Here is an 18922-nt window from a genome sequence, read left to right as displayed (position 1 = left end):
CAGCACAGATAACAAACAAAGCAACTATTTGGCAAGAAGAGTCCGAGTTACCCATTAACTATGAGTGATCTGTCAGTGCCAGAGCAGCCTCACAAAAGACGATGGTGTGGTCTGCCTGGGAGGGCCCTCAGTGAGGACCCAGTTACACCAATGGCAACACAATCATGCAATATCCTGGCCTTGTGTCCTTCCTGTTTTCTCTCTGAGATTGGTGCCTCCCTGAGTAGAACCATCCCTGGAAAGTAGGGATATCATCATTTCTTGGTACCATTTGGATTCCCCCAGTTTAAACTCCTCTCTTGTAACAATGGTGATGAAAATTACTGGATTCCCTACATACGGTTCCAAGTTATTTGGATTTCATCACTAGTGGCAGATTTAGCACATTCTGGATATTGGCAAATGAGTGGCAATTGCATAAATACATGAGCACTTCACACCACAAATTAATCCTATAGAAATAATCCAGCTCTGATTACACTGTTTGACTGGGTGGTGCTTGTTATATAGCTGGAACCAGCAGGAAGGCGGCAGGCTGGTCACCATGTGGGGTACCAAAATGACAACTGCACAGTCATGCTTTATGATAACTGCACAGTCATGCTTTTTAGCCCCACCATCCTCCAAAAAAAAAAAAAAAAAAGAAAGAAAGAAAGAAAAAAGGACAGGAAGGAAGGGAAGGGAAGAAGGAGGAATAAAAGACCACATAGAGTCCATAATATGCAAGTTTAACTTAGACACTCACTTTACACACTAAACCCTTTCTGGGTCGCTTTTTCTGACTAGACAGATAATACATTCTCAAGGAGAAAATGCGAACAGTACATGAAAAAATAGTGCATCAGATGCATTGCTGGAAAGCAACAATGATGAAGATGGCAACAGTAGCTCATACCTGGTGGCTGCTACCTGCCATGTGTTGGGCTAAATGCTTTACTTCGCATCATCCCATTTAATTTGCACAACCAGCCTGCCAGGTAGTTTTAGTATAATCTCTATTTTGCAGATGAGAAGATTGAGGTATTGCAAAGTTAAATAATTAGCTATATGATCTAGCCAAGTGAGTGGGGGAGTCCAGGTGCGAACCCAGGACCCAGGTGTGACCAAATATCTTCTCAGAAGGATCCTTTCTACAGCTCAAGAGAGGACTCTTTTGGTCCTACTCTTCTCAAAGATACTCCTCCCGAAGCCACCCTCAGCTAAGATCTCACAGAAGGCTCTGTTAGACTCAGCCAAAGGACCACAGGTCATGTGAAGCACTAAAAACTTTAACCTCAAGTTCCAAGGAGCTCCAGATCCTGGCAGTAGCTGCCCTGGTGGCAGCTCTCCAGGTAGATACCAATAGGCCAGCTTTAGGCAAACACCTCTGAAAGAGTTCACCTCCCATGGTGGAAGAAACAGTCTCTGAATGAAAGCTCAGAAGAGCTCCTAGTTCAAACAAACAAACATCCTCTGATTTATGACAAGAAGCCAATCAACAAGCTCAGTAGGAAAGATGAGCCTTAGAGGAAAAAGCAGAACCCAAGCCTAGGAATATCAACAGTAGGAACAGTGGCAGTGATGGTAGCAATAGCACTCCCTAAAGCCCCTTCCATTATCTTGAAATCAGCAACAGTATCTACCTCTGCAGGATACTGTGTGGCTCAAAGAAGAAAATGCAGGTAAAACACTGTAACACATCTAAGTTCTTACTATGTGCCAAGCCTTATGCTAACTGTTTTACATACATTTTGTTATTTTGTTTAAATAGTCACATCATCCCTGGGAGGTATTTTTTAAAACACCATTTCGCTGACAAGGAAACAACTTGAGAGGGGCTAAGTGACTTGCCCGAGGCCACGCAGCTTGGAAATCATAAAACCCGACCTTGTGTCAAGGGTCCAGAGGTTAGAGCCACAAGAATCAATGGCCTTAATCTCCACTTCCATGAATCTTCTTGTTTCTGCAAACAGAGGGCTTCTGAGAAGCTGGGGAATGGTTAAAATTTTTAGACCTGTGAAAACCCAGAAAGCTGGCCCCAAGTGACCCACCACTGACCCACTCTAATGGCTGCGTTGTTGCACAGAACTGTCTGCGATGATGGAAATGTTCTATATCTGCATTGTCCAATATGGTAGCCACTAGCCACATATGATGAGGGAGCACAAGAAATGTGACTTGCATGACTGAGGAAATGATTTTTTTTTAACCTTATCGAATTTTAATACATTTAAATATACACCTGTGGCAAGTGGCCGCCGTATTGAACAGAGCAGCTCTGTGGCTCCTCTCACTCACAGCTTGCCAGGTCTCCTGGGCACCACAAGATGAAAGTTCTACAAAAACTCATGACTTCCCAGGCCAGGCCTCAGCGTGAATGGAAAAATAAAACAAATTTTACTTACTCCCAAGCAAATGCCATTGCTCTGATCTTGGAACGTTTTCAGCTGGAAGAGAGAAATGGCCATTTCCAAAACGAATGACCTCTCCCCATTTTCCTCCCTTTTAAAGGAAAAAGATTAAACGTGTAAAGCGTCCCCCATTAAATTACTTAGGAAAGGTTGCCACATTTTCTGGTGACAAATGCCTTTGGCTTATGATGACACAAGGACTCAAACATGGAGTAGAAAGGAAAAGCCAGATGGGTAAACAAGAAGAGGTCCCACACTCTCCAAGGTATCATAAATCAAGGAAATAGACTCAAGGAGCTAACAGCTTCCCAACATTCTTCCTCTTGAGCTATTTTAAGCAACCAATACACACAACCTTTCAGAGGCAATTTCATTCACACTAACAGAAGAGAAGCAATGTGCTTCATAGGGTATTATCTTTAAACACGCAGAGAAACAAATACCTACCCCACAGTTCTCAGGCGTGCTGGCTGGCCACCCCACTGGGCAATGTTACTATTTTCAGGCCCCCAATGGCTCAGTTGTTGAGATGCAATGAGGGATGCTTTGGCCTTGCTTCAGTTCCTTTTGTCCTCTTGGGCCAACCCATTCATTTCTTTGCTCAGGAAATCACTGCATGTGCTTCGTCCCCACCCAGGCCACTCCTGAGAACAGGAGGCCACAGGGCAAATGAGGACTTCAGAGCTCAAAGAGCCTGGCTGTGTCATTGACTAGCTATGTCACCTGAACTTCTCTGAGCTTGTTTTTTCAGCAGCAAAATGGGAGTAAGAGTATATATGATGGTAAGAATCACATGATATAATGCATGTGAAGCACACGGGCCAGGGTCTGGTGCTTTGTAAAAGTTTGACCCACGGTAGGTCTGTGCTGGGTATCAGAGTTGAGAATTCAGTCTCTTGGCTTCTCTGGCTGGGGAGGGAACATACATGGTTGAAGAGCAGAGAATCAGGGGTAAGACTGCCTGGATTTGATTACAGTCTCCACCACTTATTACCTGCATGACTCTGAGCAAGCTACCAAACCTCTCTGTGACTTTGTTTCCTCCTCTTAAAGATGGGAATCACAGTATTCACTTCATTTACCAGTGGGGCAAATAACATCATATGATGTCACTCCCATTTCATTTATTTATTTATTTATTCATTCATTCGTTCATTCATTCATTTTCTCACTCTGTCACCCAGGCTGGAGGGCAGTGGTGCGATCTTGGCTCACTGCAACCTCCGCATCCTGGGTTCAAGTGATCCTGCCGCCTCAGCCTCCCGAGTAGCTGGGATTACAGGTGTGCGCCAGCACTCTGAGCTAATATGTTGCTCCCATTTTCGATCTAGCCATGCCCTTTCCATGTAAACCTAACAGTTCAAGCTTCTCTTGAGTGTTCTTTGGTGATCCCTCTAGATGAGTTAGCCAAAGCTGCTGTGGCTGTGAAGTGAAAGAAAGTCACCATCCTAGGTGGGGCAAAAAGACATACTCCAGAACAAGGATGCTTCTACCACTAATAATAGTTAATGTCTACATTCTCACTACATACCAGGCTGTCCCAGGAATGCTACCCACATGGTCTGGGCCCCACGCCAGACCATTTATTTCAGAATATCTGGAGGTAGGGCCTTAAGACAGACAGACACACATACACACACTTTTTTTCTTTTGAGACAGAGTCTTGCTCTGTTGCTCAGCCTGGAGTGTAGTGGTGTGATCTGCGCTCACTGCAACCTCCGCCTCCCAGGGTCAAGCAGTTCTCCTGTCTCAGTCTTCCGAGTAGCTGGATTACAGGCGCCTGCCACCACACTGCCTCATTTTTGTATTTTTAGTAGAGACAGGGTCTCACCACGTTGACCAGTCTGGTCTCGAACTCCTGACCTCAGGTGATTTGCCTGCCTTGGCCTCCCAAAGTGTTGGGATTTCAGGCTTGAGCCACCACGCCTGGCCAACACTTTTATTTTTAAGCTACCCAGATAATACTAACATGAATCTAGGATTGAAAACCACTGAAACAACAACCCTATGTGCTAGGAACTATGGCAACCCCATTTAACAGAAGAGGAAAACTGAGGGCAGAGACATCAGCTATCTAGCTGGCAATCAGACAGTGGCAACTCCTTCAGACCCCATCTCTTAGCTAGGCTGTGCACCCTGCCCCTCCTGAGCAGCCGAGGTCAAAGCATCCAACAGGCGGTTGAATACTCCCAAACCATTCGGACACCACTCTAGGCCCCATGCCTTCTCAAACCACCTAAGAGCGTTCTTTTTCTGGCCAAATTTCAGACCCACACTTGACCTCCAGGAATCCAAAGCTGCCTGAAAAATGGAGTCTTGCTTTTCCAGAATTGAAGGACACAGACGCAAAGTCACAATGATCCACAGAACAATTGGACTAATTAAACAGCCCCCATTTTAATGACAGGAAACAACAGAGTTGATGATGTTTATTAAAGGCTGCTGGCTGCCTACAAAGAAGCTGGAAAGCAAAATTCAGGGGCTCTTATGGCCATCAGCCAAAGATCGTAAGACTGAAAATAAAATCTCTATTGTCTGAGTCTCTATGCAGCCCTGCTATACAGAGCCCACCCTCTGGAAGGGCAAAGAAGGGCGATATTTCAATCCAACATATGACTAATGAAGTTCAAGGTGGCCTGTCTCCCAGCCAACTTCCTATTTGTTTTTCGGAGACAGGGTCTCACTCTGTTGCCCAGGCTGGAGTGCAGTGGTGTGATACCGGCTTACTGCAACCTCTGCCTCCTGGGCTCAAGCAGTCCTCTCACCTCAGCCTCCCAAGTAGCCGGGGCCACAGATGTGCACCATTATACCTGGCTAGTTTTTGTATTTTTTTGTAGAAATGAAGTTTCACTGTGTTGTCCGGTCTGATCTCGAACTCCTGGACTCAAGCCATCCACCTGCCTCAGCCTCCCAAGGTGCTAGGATTACAGGTGTGAGTCACTGTGCCCAGCCCAACCTATTTGATACCTGTACGTGATTTGAGACAGATGACTAAAACCACATTGGGATCTTTGGTGCAGTCCTGCTTCTTCCATACATAGGTCTCCTCACTTCAATGGCCACTCCCTCCTTCCAGCTGCTCAGACCATAGCAACTTGGTGTCATCCTTGATTCCTCTCTCATACCTCACACATCCAAGCTGTTGGCAAGTGCCAGTGGCTGGTCCCGCTGCTTCCACACTTGATACTAAAGTCAATTTCCAACACAATAGAGAGAGTGACCTTGTGGAAATACAAATCAGATCAAGTCACTCCGTGCTTGAGTCCCTCCAATGCCTTTCAGCTTACTCAGAACTAAAAGCCAATCAATTATTACCCAATGGCCTACCCCACTAACCACCCCACCATTTCCTCCCCAACCACATCTCCTGCTACACTCGCCCCAGCCACATGGAAGGAGCTTCTCCTTGGTGCTCCTCGAACCCACCAGGAATGCTTGCTATTCCCTCTGCCTGGAGCTGTCTTCTCCAGCCAGGCTGGCCTCATGGGATTCCCCTCGCTCTGCTTCATTATCCACAGGGCCTGTACCCTGCCCTCCTTCAGGCCGTTTTTATTCATTTGTTGCATCACCAGCTCCTGGAACAGTGCCTAGCACACAGTCCTCAATAAATATTTGTTAGATGAACAAACGGATGTACCCCAAACAGAACTCCTGGCCTCTCCCCTACACAGTCCTCAGACTTCCCACCCCCGCCATCATCATTTGTCTCCTCAGAGACCAGTGTGGTAGAAAACACCACTTAGGATACTTTACAAGCACCCACTGGACAGTTGGGGAACATTGCGATGCCTTCTCAGAGGCAGCCCTACCCCTGAGGCCTTCTCACCTGCTACTGAATTGGGTCCCAGCATAGTCCCGGCCTGCCCAGCTGGTATTCAAGTGGATTAAGTCCAGAAGAACAGCTGCAAGCAACTTGCTTCCAAATTGTGTCCCCATGTACAACTTTAATTACCCGGCTGCTGAGACGGGTTGAAGAAGAAACAACCAGGTCCCTGGCTTTCACAAAAGCAACTCTTTTTTTGCCGTATGTTCTGCCTCTCCAGAAGATTTCATCGATTTTCAACTTGGGATTTGATGGGTAGATGGGCCGGTTGGGGAAGAGAAACAGGCAAGCCACCCCATTTCCCTAGCCTCTCATACTGACCTGCCCCATTCAAGCTATGTGACTGTGAAGTACATCAGGGTTCAGAGCCTGTATACCTCGGAGCATGGAGCTCCATGTCTCGGCCTTCAGCATTCCTGGCAGCCTGTCATCCTCGGTTACTCTCATTTTCCCTCCTCTTTGAAACACCGGCCCTGCCAATGGCAACAAACAGCATTTAAAAATATCCTGCTGGATTATACAGCTCTGCCTTTGAAATTCCTCACAATGCCTGTCTCTGTCCCACATCGTATAAAGAAGGGTGTAGCATATTTAATTTTTTTTTTCTAGCTGCTCCCCTGCTATAAATACCCAAGTCTGGGTAGGCGGGCTTCAAACACATGCTGTATGAAGTCACCTCGGAGCTGGACCTCACCACAGTGCCGGCCTGCCAGGACCTGGATGCAGCTGTCAAGCACTGAAGCATGAGGTCGGCCAAAAGCATGTAGCACTCATCTTTCTGGGGAAAGGGGCACAGGAAAACCCTGAGTACAGTAATCACAATTAATCTTAATATTAAAAAGATAGTGTTCAGCCCTATTACCAAGCCAGGTTTTCAAAGAGCTCGTCCAGCACCATCCTGGGCTGTTTCTTTCCCAAGGATACTAATTACAGGGCTCGACCTTAGGTAAATGACTGCACAGTGTCCCTGTGGGGTCTAGAAACATTATCACAGACAGAAAAGCCCTTGGGGAATCTGGTCCAACCTCTCCACATCACAGATAAGGAAACAGAGATCCAAGAGATGGAATGATTCACATCAGGTCACAGACGGGGCAAGCTCCACCCCTGAATTTTCTGGATCCAAATCCTCACAGCTCTGTACTGGATTGTTCTGGATGCTTGTGCACATACACCCGCTTGGTGTGTGAGCCTCAGGCTTGTGTTTATTAATAGCTCTCCTCACAGCAAATACTAATTTTCATATTTTAAAAGGTACAGACTAAAAAAAGTTGTAAAGGTTTCAATAAAAGCTTGGCCTCAACTGTAGGGAGAGTTTTCGTGCACTGAGAGGCCCATTTCAAATTCTTTGAGGTCCAGTTTAATGTCTCCTCAACTCTAAACTTGTATGTCCAGACTTCCAAGTTTAGTTTTCCTGTTTAATTTTTCCATCATGGGCCTGACTCTCCTCAGCTTACTTTTAGAAAGCAAACCATGGGCCGGGCACAGTGGTTCATGCCTGTAATCCCAGCAATTTGGGAGGCCAAGGTGGACAGATCGCTTGAGGACAGGAGTTCGAGACCAGCCTGGCCAACATGGTGAAACCCTGTCTCTACTAAAAATATGAAAATTAGCCAGGTGTGGTGGTGCCTGCCTATAATCTCAGCTAACTGAGAGGCTGAGGCAAAAGAATTGCTTGATCCTTGGAGGCGGAGGCTGCAGTGAGCTGAGATCGCACCACTGCACTCTAACCTGGGTGACAGAGTGAGACTTTGTGTCAAAAAAAAATAATAAAAATAAAGGAAGAAAGGAAACTGTGGGCCTCAAGTCACTAACTACGAATGACTGTGTATGTATTTTTGCAATATGTTCATGAAGCTTACCTTTGTCAAGTGACAAGAAAATTCCTTCCCTTCATAACACTGGAGTCCGGAAAAAGACCGACACCTGAGTTATTAGCTAAGCCGTTGATGACCTATCACATTTTATTATTATCAGCAGAATTCAGCTGCACCTTAGGGACTCCAATTCAGATGACAATTAGCTATAAGGTGGTTCCACAATATTAAGCATTTAATATGTTTGAAATCTTTATTATCAATGCTCTGGAAACACATTAACTAAGAATTAAAATGTCAGCCTCTCTGAGAATTGAGCTTTTATTGTCCAAAATAATAAACCCTAAACTGGAAGTTGAATATTGTATACATCAGTCGGACTTAACACCGAAAAAAAAAAGTTCTGGGACCATCTTCTCTCACCCTGTTTTATGCTCCACGATTATGAGTACTGCTTTGGCAAGAGTCAATCCAATGGCCTCATTTAACACGTTTGCCAGTCTTGACCTTCATTCTGTACTGGGATTGCTTTGGCCTGAAATGCTACGTTCAGGGCCATGGAAGAAATGCAAAGTCAGAGCCAAATTCAACAAGAAAAGAAGGGCTGATAGAAGCCTTGTTCTTCAACCCCTCACAACCCAAGTTTGCTCAGTTAAGGTCTTCTTTTAATGCTTTTACTGCTAGGACAGCAGACGGGTGCATTTTTGAGGTCAAGCTTTCAATCACCAGGAGGAGTAATTGGAGGTCTGGGGCCATGGTTAAGATGAGCTAGGGAGAAGACACACTCAATTTCTGAATTATGAAAATAAGTTTTGGAAAACTCTCATCCTGTACTCTGGCAGGCTTCTTAACATCTGGATAAAAGATGTGGGAAAGCTTTCCTTTTTCCTGTGTTATCTCCACTGTTCCTGCTTGTCATGTATCTGAACCTTCCACCCAAACAGGAGAACTTGCTGTTCTCCAATACATACGCATTGGCTTCCAGGTCTTTGCTCACACTGTTCCCTCTGCCTGGAAGCCTCTGGGGGCTCTGCATCCCCTCCCATCTCCGCAGTTGCAGCTCTACCTGCCCAAATCACTGGCACGCCTGCCACATACTCCACAAAGAAACCCTGACTTCCTTCCACCCAGCCAGCCAGGAGTCATTTCTTCCCTTTAAGCTTTCTAATCACCAGAAGCTTTAAGGTCCCCAACTATGGGATGGAAGTTATATCTACCTTCCAGAGGGGCTGGGAGGATTAAATGAAACAGCTCCTGAAAAGCACCCGCAATGGGGAACCAGCAATGTAGACTAGACAGTGGAGTCTATCGCCATTGCTCCCCTCTTTGTTTGAAGGCGGTCACTATAAACTTCTTTGTAACTATCTGTATATATGCTTTGCTTTCCCTACTAGATTCTAAACACTTCTAAACTCAAAATAGGCAAGATTCTTGTCCCCTGCTAATCTGTCTCCATTGCCTTGGATGTAGCTGGCACTCAGTGAGCAGTTGATTAATGATGCCGGCGTGGCATTCCTCGGGAGTACTTGGGCTGCGTTCCTTATGTATCTCCTCCCAATCCTGCATGCAGCTCCAGGCACACAACCAAAGCTGCAAAACCACTTAGGCCTTCTTTAAAACAAGCAAGAAGACCACAAAGTGTGTTTACATGACAGGCCAGCAAAACACAAAACACCTGCTATGATCTGTGGCTGAGGATTTGGCGGCTGCCACAAGCAGGGTCCAATATCCACAGCAGAATTGCTCTCTGGGGGCCTGGAGCTTTGAATGTGCACCGTCGCTGTCATCCTGGCAGAGGTGGGCTTGAGCTCAGAGGGAGAGATCTAATCTCTCTGCCCACTGCCAGACCACTTGTTGTTGGGGGTGATCGAACCATAAGTGAGCAAGGTGCAAGGGTGCTTTTTCCAGATTCCATAACTTCCTCCTACCTCCACAAACAAACTGTCAGCCACCAAGGAAAGCCTTGTGAGTAATATCCATCTCCCTGAGATTTGGGTCGTGACCCTCCTTGCACTAGAGACTTTGGTGAAAATGAACACAATCAGTGGATCCAACACAAGTTAGTTAAAAACAATTAGAATATCTTATGTGTCAGGCATAACACAAAGTCCCTCACAGGGACTCTTATGAAATCCTCACAACCATCCTATGAGTTGGATACTATTTTCAGTCCTATCTTAGAGAGCTGTGTTTCACAGCCAAGGGTGAATTTGCTCCCCAGGGAATGGGAAAAGTCTGGAGACATTTTTGATGGTCTTAACTGGTGGTGGCTATGAAGCATCCTACAATGCTCAAGACAACCTCATGACAAAACATTAACCAGTCCAAAATGTCAATGGTGCCCCGTGATCAAGGAAGAAACTAAGGCATGGAAGTGAAACAACTTGCCCAGGGTCACACAGCTCCCAAGTGAGGTTATGAGGAATTACAGCCAGGCAGCCCCACCCTGTGCTGTGCTCTCACCAGCAAGCCTGGCTGCATCTCTCACATCCCAGGGCACTGAGTATGCATAAGGCACAACCGCATGTATACAAGCCTCTCATTTTACAGTAGAGGAAATAGAAACTTAGTGTGACTTGCTTGAAGGCCTAGGTCAGTAAGAGGCAAATCAATCTGGGACTCAATTCAGACTCCAAAGCCTGGGCCCTTCAGTGCTTTGCTACATCGCTGACTCATTCTCTCCCTGTGCTCTAAACACTGAGATGGAGTCAGCAGCCGGACACCATGGGGGACTCGGAGGAAATCAAAGCCCCCTTCATACAGGCTCTTCTGCCAACTCCAGGACAGGTGCACCAAGCTCCCTGAGACCAGTGACCTAGACTCAAATCCCTCTTGGTGCCTTCTCTCCTTCATGTATTCGCCTTTGCTGAGCTGACTTGCCCCTCCTTTAGAAGAGCATCACAGTGTACTCTGTGGCTTCTCTATTCAGCTGAGCTTATTGGTCACCAGCATGTGACACTTATAAAGGCCCTCCCTGGGCAGCAGAGCTCTCTGTGCCTCCTTCTTCCATCCCCAGGAGCAGCAATAATGGCTCTTTAAAATCAATGGCAACTTTAGGGTGGGGAGAGCCAGCAAGCAGCATTTAAACAGAGTAACAGCATCCTTTGGAGGAAGATGCACCCCTGGGTGTCAGTGCCTGCTCTTTCACTGTGGTCGTGAACACTCACTGGCCTAACAAATGTAAAGTGTCTGGACACCATAGGCCATTAACAAACAAGACCTATAACAAGTGTTGTTCTTGCTATGAGTTTGACCCTAGCTGCCACTTGAATGGGGCCAAGTACTGACCTGTATTTGCTACCTTGGACTCTGTAATTTTTTAAAGGAAAAGCACAGGCTTGGGGCTTGAGCAAAATGGGACTTAGTCATTATTGAGCTTAGTTATTATTAAGCTGTGAATTCTGGACTCACAGAGACCTCTCAGTGAAAGGACACACATTCACAGGATTCTTAAGGGGACCTAGAAAGCTCACAGATGAGAATAAGCTTGAGGTGTTGCGGAAAAGTCAGACCTATTACTACAGCTGCAGAAGAGCAGAAATAGAGACAAAGCATCTACCCACTGTCCTGTCGGACAAAGGATGAATACTGATGGTGAGGTGGGATAAGGACAAAGCTGAGGATGTGCAACCAAGTGTCTCTGGTTTGTTTCAGAACTTCCCATTCTTGGGATGCCAACCCAGGAATGTCTTGACAATTGATTACCTTGGTTCAGTCCTCAGACTGGAGGCAGATGGAGTCGGACACAGATGTAAACTCTTCTGAGCAATAGTCATCAACATAAATTGTCCTCTGGGGCAGCTCTGTTGGCAAGGGGGCGATTGGTATTTCCATTCTTAAGGAAACCTTCAACTCGATCCTCCTGTTGACTTATCTGTGGCCTGCTGTACTAGACGTCTGTTGTGAAGCCCTTCCTGTTTGGGTATCATACACTGAAGACATTCTCCTAACCTGAAAACTCCCCCAACTCACATCTTGCACATCAAAGCCAGACTTGGGAACCCTGCTAGAAATCAGGGTACCCAAAGGTTGAATGTAGCCCCAAAATGCTGACTCTATTCATTGAGAACAACTTGGAAATTTTCTGCCTTGGTAGAAATGGGGGACGGTTCTGATGTATCAAAGGAATTCAAATACAAATTTTAAACCTGTGTGGCGGGATCTATCATTTGCCCTGCATTTATAGAGCATATATTGTAGACACTATGAGAGGTAGAGGGAAGACAACAATGCGTATGAGTCCACAGTTGGATGGGAGAGACACATACAAGCAGGAAATGATTTAAGAATATGCCCTGGGTGCTGAGGAAACATCACAAAGGGATGACTCTTCCAGTTGGGGGAGTCAGGTAGAGCTTTCAGGAGGAGGAAGTGGAACGACTCTACTTTGTTCCTCTTACAACTTAAGGCTAGGGTTGCCTTTCTCAGGCATGCAAGAAAAAAAAATTTTTCATTTCCAAAGCTTGCTCTGTTTCAGTTTTACCAACTCTCTTGGCTTTAATAAAATGGTTAAAGAGATAGGAAGTGGCCCTCATCCTTCAGACTACCCAGGTGTGGAAACTGATTAAACACCACCTGACAAGCTCAATCAACCCTTGCTGCTTCAGTTGCTTCTCTCAGTAGAAATTCATCCTACAATCTCATCGCTAAATAAATCCTACAACCAGAAGAGGTTTTATCCCTGCTCTACACACAGCCCTTTTCTTTCTCAGCTCTAAGTGAGATGTTGAGACTTCTCTCAGCTGGTGAATAACTGAATCATTCGGAAAGTCCTCAGTCACTATTTTTGGCCTAAAGGTCCTTAGTAGTATTGATATTACTGGCTATTACTAATAAACCTTCAGAGAAGCATTCCTTGACTGTCACTTAAATTAGCCCCGTCACACCATCCCACTACCCTGCCCTTTTAAAAAAAAATTTTAAACAACATTCACTACCAAGAGAAAATCCTTACTTATTTACTTTTTCTCATTTCCTCCACTGGATTATAAACTTCATGAGAGGAGGGCTTTTCCCCTTGTTCATTGCTTAGTCCACAGCACTTTTAACAGTGGTGGGTACAGGGTCAGTGCTCAATAATTGTTGAATGAATTTACTATTTATTGAGCATTTACTATGTGCTAAGATCTTTAAATCTATAGTCTCATTTAATTCTCATACCAACCATATAAGCTAGGTGCTCTTACTAGGTCCCATTTTGCAGATGACAAAATTGAAGGTTAGAATGGTTAAGAAAATTGCACCAGGTCACTCATGTAAATGGCAAAGGTATGTATGGCCAGGCGTGATTGGGTCATGCCTGTAATCCCAGCACTCTGGGAGGCTGAAGCGGGAGAATCCCTTGAGCCCAGGAGTTTAAGGCCAGCCTGGGCAACATAGCAAGACACTGTCTCTACAAAAATAAAATTTAAAAAATTAGCTGGGTGTGGTGGCATATGCCTACAGTCCCAGCCACTTGGGAGGCTGAGGCAGGAGGATCCCTTAGAACCCAGGAGGTCAAGGTTGCAGTGAACGATGATTGTACCACTGCACTCCAGCCTGGGTGACACAGCAAGACCTTGTCTCAAAATAAATAAACAAATAACAAAATAAAATAAAATAAAATAAATGGCAAAGGCAGGCTTCAAACTCTCATGGTGAATCCAAAGTCTTGTGCAAGTTTCCACTAGGATACAGCAATCCTTTTGTACACCCTGGATACTTCTTTGGAGCAAGAATATTCTCACCAATATCCTATCACTTAATCAAGAATCTAGAAATTGAGGAAGATTTTCTAAAATGCCACAGACACTCACAAAAGCTTAGTAAGAAGAATGACCAAGAAGAAACCTAGTAGTGATGCTCAGCATCAAACTCACATATGGGAAGTGATGGGGGAGAGGGGGGAGAGACAGGAGAGAGGAGAGTAGGGAGGGAGATGAGTGGATGCGAAAAGTTTCTATTTTCTGCAAACTCCCTGTTTATAAATACTACTCTATTAAATTGGTTTCTCTACCTCCCGTAAGGAAGTCATGAATATATCATCATTTAATGGCCTTACCATGGGACTGGGGACATCAATACCAAATGAGCAACGATATATAACTCCTGCTGCTCTACGGAGCTGGGATCATGTTTTATAAACACTGCAGAATTTTATTATCCATCTTGCACTGAGCAAAACCATATTTGCCCTGCATTCTGAGTAATGGACAGGAATAGATGGATTAGGGCCCTTAAATTCTTAGTTGGAAGACATTAAGTTTAAAAGCCCTATATAGCTGACTCAAATGCATGTGCCCATGCTGTATAATTAGCAGGCATAACAACAACAAATATATAATTTAAAGGGAAGACCAGCAGGACAAGAATTCTAACCAGCACTCTCCTTCCCATATGCAGTCATTCCCCAGTTGGTCTTCAGCTGTGTAAACTGTAACCTTGCTGGCCTTGGGGTAATTTTAATATAACAAAGGTTTGGACCACTCCATTTTGTTCCTAAGCAGTTTATGCTTCCCTCTGAAGCCAGCTTTCAGGCATAAGTAATTCATTGCCCCTCTACTAAACATTCATTTCACTTTGTCTAAAGGGACTTAATAAATCAGGCTGCTTATTGTTTAATGTGGCCATCCCCTGGTTTTCATTTATAAAAAATGAGCATCCAGTTGCTAAGTGGAAGTGAATGGTCACCTCGCCTGCAAGAGAGTTCCCTGGAGACCCGAGAATGTACAGAGGGAGACACTTTGGCTCTGAGCATCCAGGGAGCTTTGTTGTCTGCCACAGAGAATCCTGCTCTCTTGACTACCAAGAATTAAGGAGGATTGTTTGGAAAGGGGAGGGGGCAAGGAGGAGGCTAAAACATGGGGTCGTGGCTGGGTGTGGTGGCTCATGCCTGTTGCCTGTAATCCCAACATTTTGAGAGGCTGAGGCAGGAGGACTGCTTGAGCCCAGGAGTTTGAAACCAGCCTGGACAACATACCAAAACCCTGTCTCTATTTAAAAAAACAAAAGGTGGTGGTGGGGCTGGGGGTGGGGGTTGGTGGTGCCAAAAGACCAACTTATAAAGGAAATCCCAAGGAATGCTGACCCTAGATAAGAAATAGTTCTTTGGTTGGAAGCCCTTTAGCAGAAGATATCTGTTTTCTAGCAGCTTCTGGCCACTTCGCATCTTCAGGGTGTCCTGGGTAAGGAGTTGGTCTTCCTTACTTCAATTTGCAGTTAGAAAAGCTGGGAGAAGCTTCTCAATGTGCTGGGCACCTGTTCTGCATGAAAAATTTGTTTTTGTTTTGTTTTGCATCTACGGTTCCACCCTTATTCTTGTTTGGCTTATAGGGTTAGGTCTTCAGTCTTTTCTCCTAGGAGCCTGCCTTTACTTCTTTGAGTTCAGTTTGGGCCTCCCCTCAGCCAAAAGTACAGAACTCTTTCCCTCAATTATGACCACTGGATGGAAATCCCCTGGCCCTCCACTTTCTGCCCTGGAGCTGCTGTTCCCAGTGTTGACGCCACAAACCTGGAGGGTGAGGCACAACAAGCAGCTGTGACATCATCAACTGAGATTCAGGACTGACCTTAGCTCTGACCTAAGAGGAAGAAAATTCAGCAGCAGATGCTCTTCAATTCCCAGCATCTCCTTTGGCAGTGCCAGAATTTAAAAACAAAATAAATAATGTCAAAGTAAGCCATGTTGGGTACAGAGTGTCTTCAAAATGGGCCTAACATGTCAACTGTTCTCCTCGAAAACTGGACTAATCAAAAACAAGGCATAAGATCTGAGAGTTATAGTCCAGTAAGAAAAACAAACAACAACAACAACAACAAACCAGAAAAACAAAGCTGTTTCTTCTCCACCAGCGTCCAAAACCTTAAAGGGGCCTACCTGGATTCAAACTGGATTCAAATTCCAGTTTTGCCCTTTAACATCTATGTAATGTTGGGCAGATTATTTAACTGCTGGTACCTTGGTTTCATTATCCGTAAAATGGGCATAATGCTATACAGTAAGTACCTACCTAATAGGCTTAAGTGCTTGAGTTAAATATAAAGTGCTGAGAATAATGATGACACATTAAGTGTTATTTTACATTTCAGCTATTATGATTATGTTAAACCATGTTTTGACTTCTTTTATCCCTTTCCAGTCTCCATCTGACCTCTTCCGCTGCCTGCTTATTTGCCACTGAAAGCTGCCCCCACAAATGGCCTTCCAATCAGATTGTAAGGCTGTTTAACCATAATACCATTCTGAACAGTTTATGGTGCTGACTCCTCAAACTGAAGTCTTGTAGGTAGTTTGCAGTTGAATGCAATGTCACGCCCCCTAACATTGTCAGGGAAAAGGTCACGTGCTTTGCTTCCATCCTTTGCACCAAAGCCATGCTATCTTCAGAGAAGTGCAACCACCCAATGGTTCCTTTCCCAGACTTGACCCCATGCGGTTACCTATCCCTCCATCTCTTCCCCTTGATGGGCCACCACTCTTTTCGGGAAAGAACATTTGATACAATGCAAGGTTTTAACCAATGGCTCACTTGGTTGGTGACAGCTTGGAAAAATCAGGTCTCAGGAGACAATCTGTAGTTACTTTTCTGGGAAGGGGAGTCGGGGTCCCCAGGTTTCATCATTCCTGGGCACATATGGTTAAGAGCGAACCACTACCCCTCCATCCCCCAAGAGAGCGCCTGACAACATCCTTCAGCCCAGCAAAGCACAAGGCGCAGCACCAGATCTTGGGCTTCCCACTCCCCTCCGCCCATCTCACTTATCCAAGGTTCAGGTCTTTAAGTTGGGACCCTTTGGTTGCTGCTATTGAGCTGGGGAAAACTAGGGGGCAGAATCAGTCAATCTGCCCAGCTGTTGGGGAAAGACAGCAACTAGAGACCTAGTCAAGCACGGCAAAGAGCCACGGGGCAGTAAGTTTCACTTCAATAGAGGTTCAGGAATGGCTTGGTCAAGAGATTCAATCTCACCCAATCAATGAACAGCCACGCAGAACAGGATGGAGATCATTCACGAGTTTACCCTCCAAAAGTCAGTTACCCTTAGAACAATCTCTGGCAAGTGCCATGTAATGAACCCTATCCTCAGACCAAACGTTTTCTCCCAAAGAACTGGCACAGCCACCAGCTTTGTCTCAGGAAATTCACTCCCCCAGTAGCCCAGGGCGGGATTTCTTGCCTACCCAGTCTGCCAGTCCGAGGCCCGCGCGCTTACCATTGGCGTTCTTGCCGCAGATGAGATGCTCATAGGGCTGCAAGACGCCCCAGAGCTCGGCGTCGTTGTTGATGACCATCTCCAGGGCCTCAGCAGACACCTCCCCGCCTCCGGCCCCTCCGCCATCAGGGCTCTGGCTGGCCATCACCCTGGCCCGGATCTCCTCCACCAGGTTCTCCATGCAGGCGGTGAGCGAGATGGCTGCGTACTCGTGGATGCGCACGGAGATTCGGGTGTCCACCATCCAGCGGAAAAAGCGGCCCACTGAGAAGGTGAGGCCGCAGCGCGCGGACTTGCCCCGGCGCAGCCCGTCGCCAGCGCTCATGCTGTACAGGGACAGCGCCTTGACGGCTGCCAGCGCGCAGCTCTCGGCCAGCGCCCAGCTGTGCACCAGGCGCACGGCGCTCTGCACCTCAAAGCGGGTGCACTTGGCGTGCAGCACGCTCAGGCGCTGCGCCTCGCGGGCCACGCGGATCAGTGCCCTGCGGAGCAGCCCGGCCAGGCGCCTCACCGCCTCGGCGGAGAACTGGGGCAGCCGCCGGCCGCCAGCGCCTTTGCGAAGCACCCGGGCCACGTCTCCCTCGGTCCAGGGGAACTCCTCCAGCTCGGGGAGCCGCGGACAGCGCGAGAAGAGGTCGGCCACTTCGGGGTCCTCGGGCAGCACCGTGTTCACTGTGTCCCAGCTGTTGTGGCGGCTGTTCATGGAGCCGGAGTAGCACCACCAGGCCGCCCCGCGGTGCTGCTGCGCCGAAGAGTTGAGCGCCTGCAGGTTGGACTTGGAGGACGAGAGGCTGAGCGAGCGGCACGAGTCCCCGGCCCCATACCCGGAGTCCAAGGTCAAGTCCTCCAGCGTCTTCAGAGTCGAGCTGTACGTCCCGGCCATGGGGAGCCTGCCGAGGGCGGCGTAGCCGAGAGAGGGGCGCTCACAACTCCATGCCCTCTTCCCCAAGTGGGCAGAAACAAGCTCTAGGCTCTCCGGGCCACCCTCCTTCCTCTCTGCGTAGCGGGGCTCGGCGGCCGCATTGCCCGCCCGGAGGCCGCGGGAAGGTGGGCGAGATCCGTGGCCAGCAGGAGCCCCACGCTCCCGGCGTCCCGACTCGAAGCTGTCACTGGAAAGACCCCCGTCGCTCCCCCTTGGCACTCCCCCTTGTCCACCTCTAATTCCCACAAGCTGAGCGTCAGTCCTCCACAGAGAAGGAATCCCGGGAGAACAGGGCGGCGGCGGCAGAAGGAGGAGGCGGCGGCGCAGGGCGCAGGGCGCAGCGCGAGTCCGGGACCAGCCGGCGAGAAAACGCTCTGCAAACTTCTGCGCTGCGCCGGCCGGCGGCACAGCTGGGTACCCGGCTGCGTCCGACATGCAAATAACCCCGGGCGACTCACCAATCACCGGCCGCGATGGGCGGGGCTGCACCAATGATCTCCGAGGGGGCGGTCACTATGCAGATTTCACTCTGCCGCGGGTGAAACCCCGCGGCGGAGGAGGCGGGGCTGGGGGCCGAGGGTCGGGCACGCGGCTGGGATGGGGGTGGGGATGGGGACTGGGGGAAGGGCGAGCCAGCCAACTGGGAGGTGGAGGTGGAGACCGGAAAGCAGCGGTCGAAACGATAGCTCTGGAGCTCAAGATTTAAAGAAAAATGCAAAGGAAAAGCTACAGGGCGCTGCCCCCTTCCCGCCACCCAGGCTTTGGGCGTTCGCTGCTCGCT

At 47.4% G+C, this 18922-nt stretch overlaps 1 protein-coding gene across 1 annotated transcript in view; it reads right to left on the bottom strand.

The window, feature by feature from the left end:
- ABTB2 (ankyrin repeat and BTB domain containing 2) overlaps positions 1 to 18529 on the bottom strand; it is a 213862-nt gene extending 195333 nt beyond the window's left edge. Inside the window, exon 1 of the mRNA XM_032166295.2 lies at positions 17220 to 18529. Coding sequence (XP_032022186.1) covers positions 17220 to 18102 — 883 coding nt within the window. The 5' untranslated portion in view covers positions 18103 to 18529. The remainder of the gene's footprint in view (positions 1 to 17219) is intronic.
- Positions 18530 to 18922: the final 393 nt, after the last annotated feature.

Source organism: Hylobates moloch, unplaced genomic scaffold (genome assembly GCF_009828535.3).
Source record: "Hylobates moloch isolate HMO894 unplaced genomic scaffold, HMol_V3 SCAFFOLD_11, whole genome shotgun sequence".
NCBI classification, from domain to species: Eukaryota; Metazoa; Chordata; class Mammalia; order Primates; family Hylobatidae; genus Hylobates; species Hylobates moloch.
This window is presented reverse-complemented; position numbering and strand designations above follow the sequence as displayed.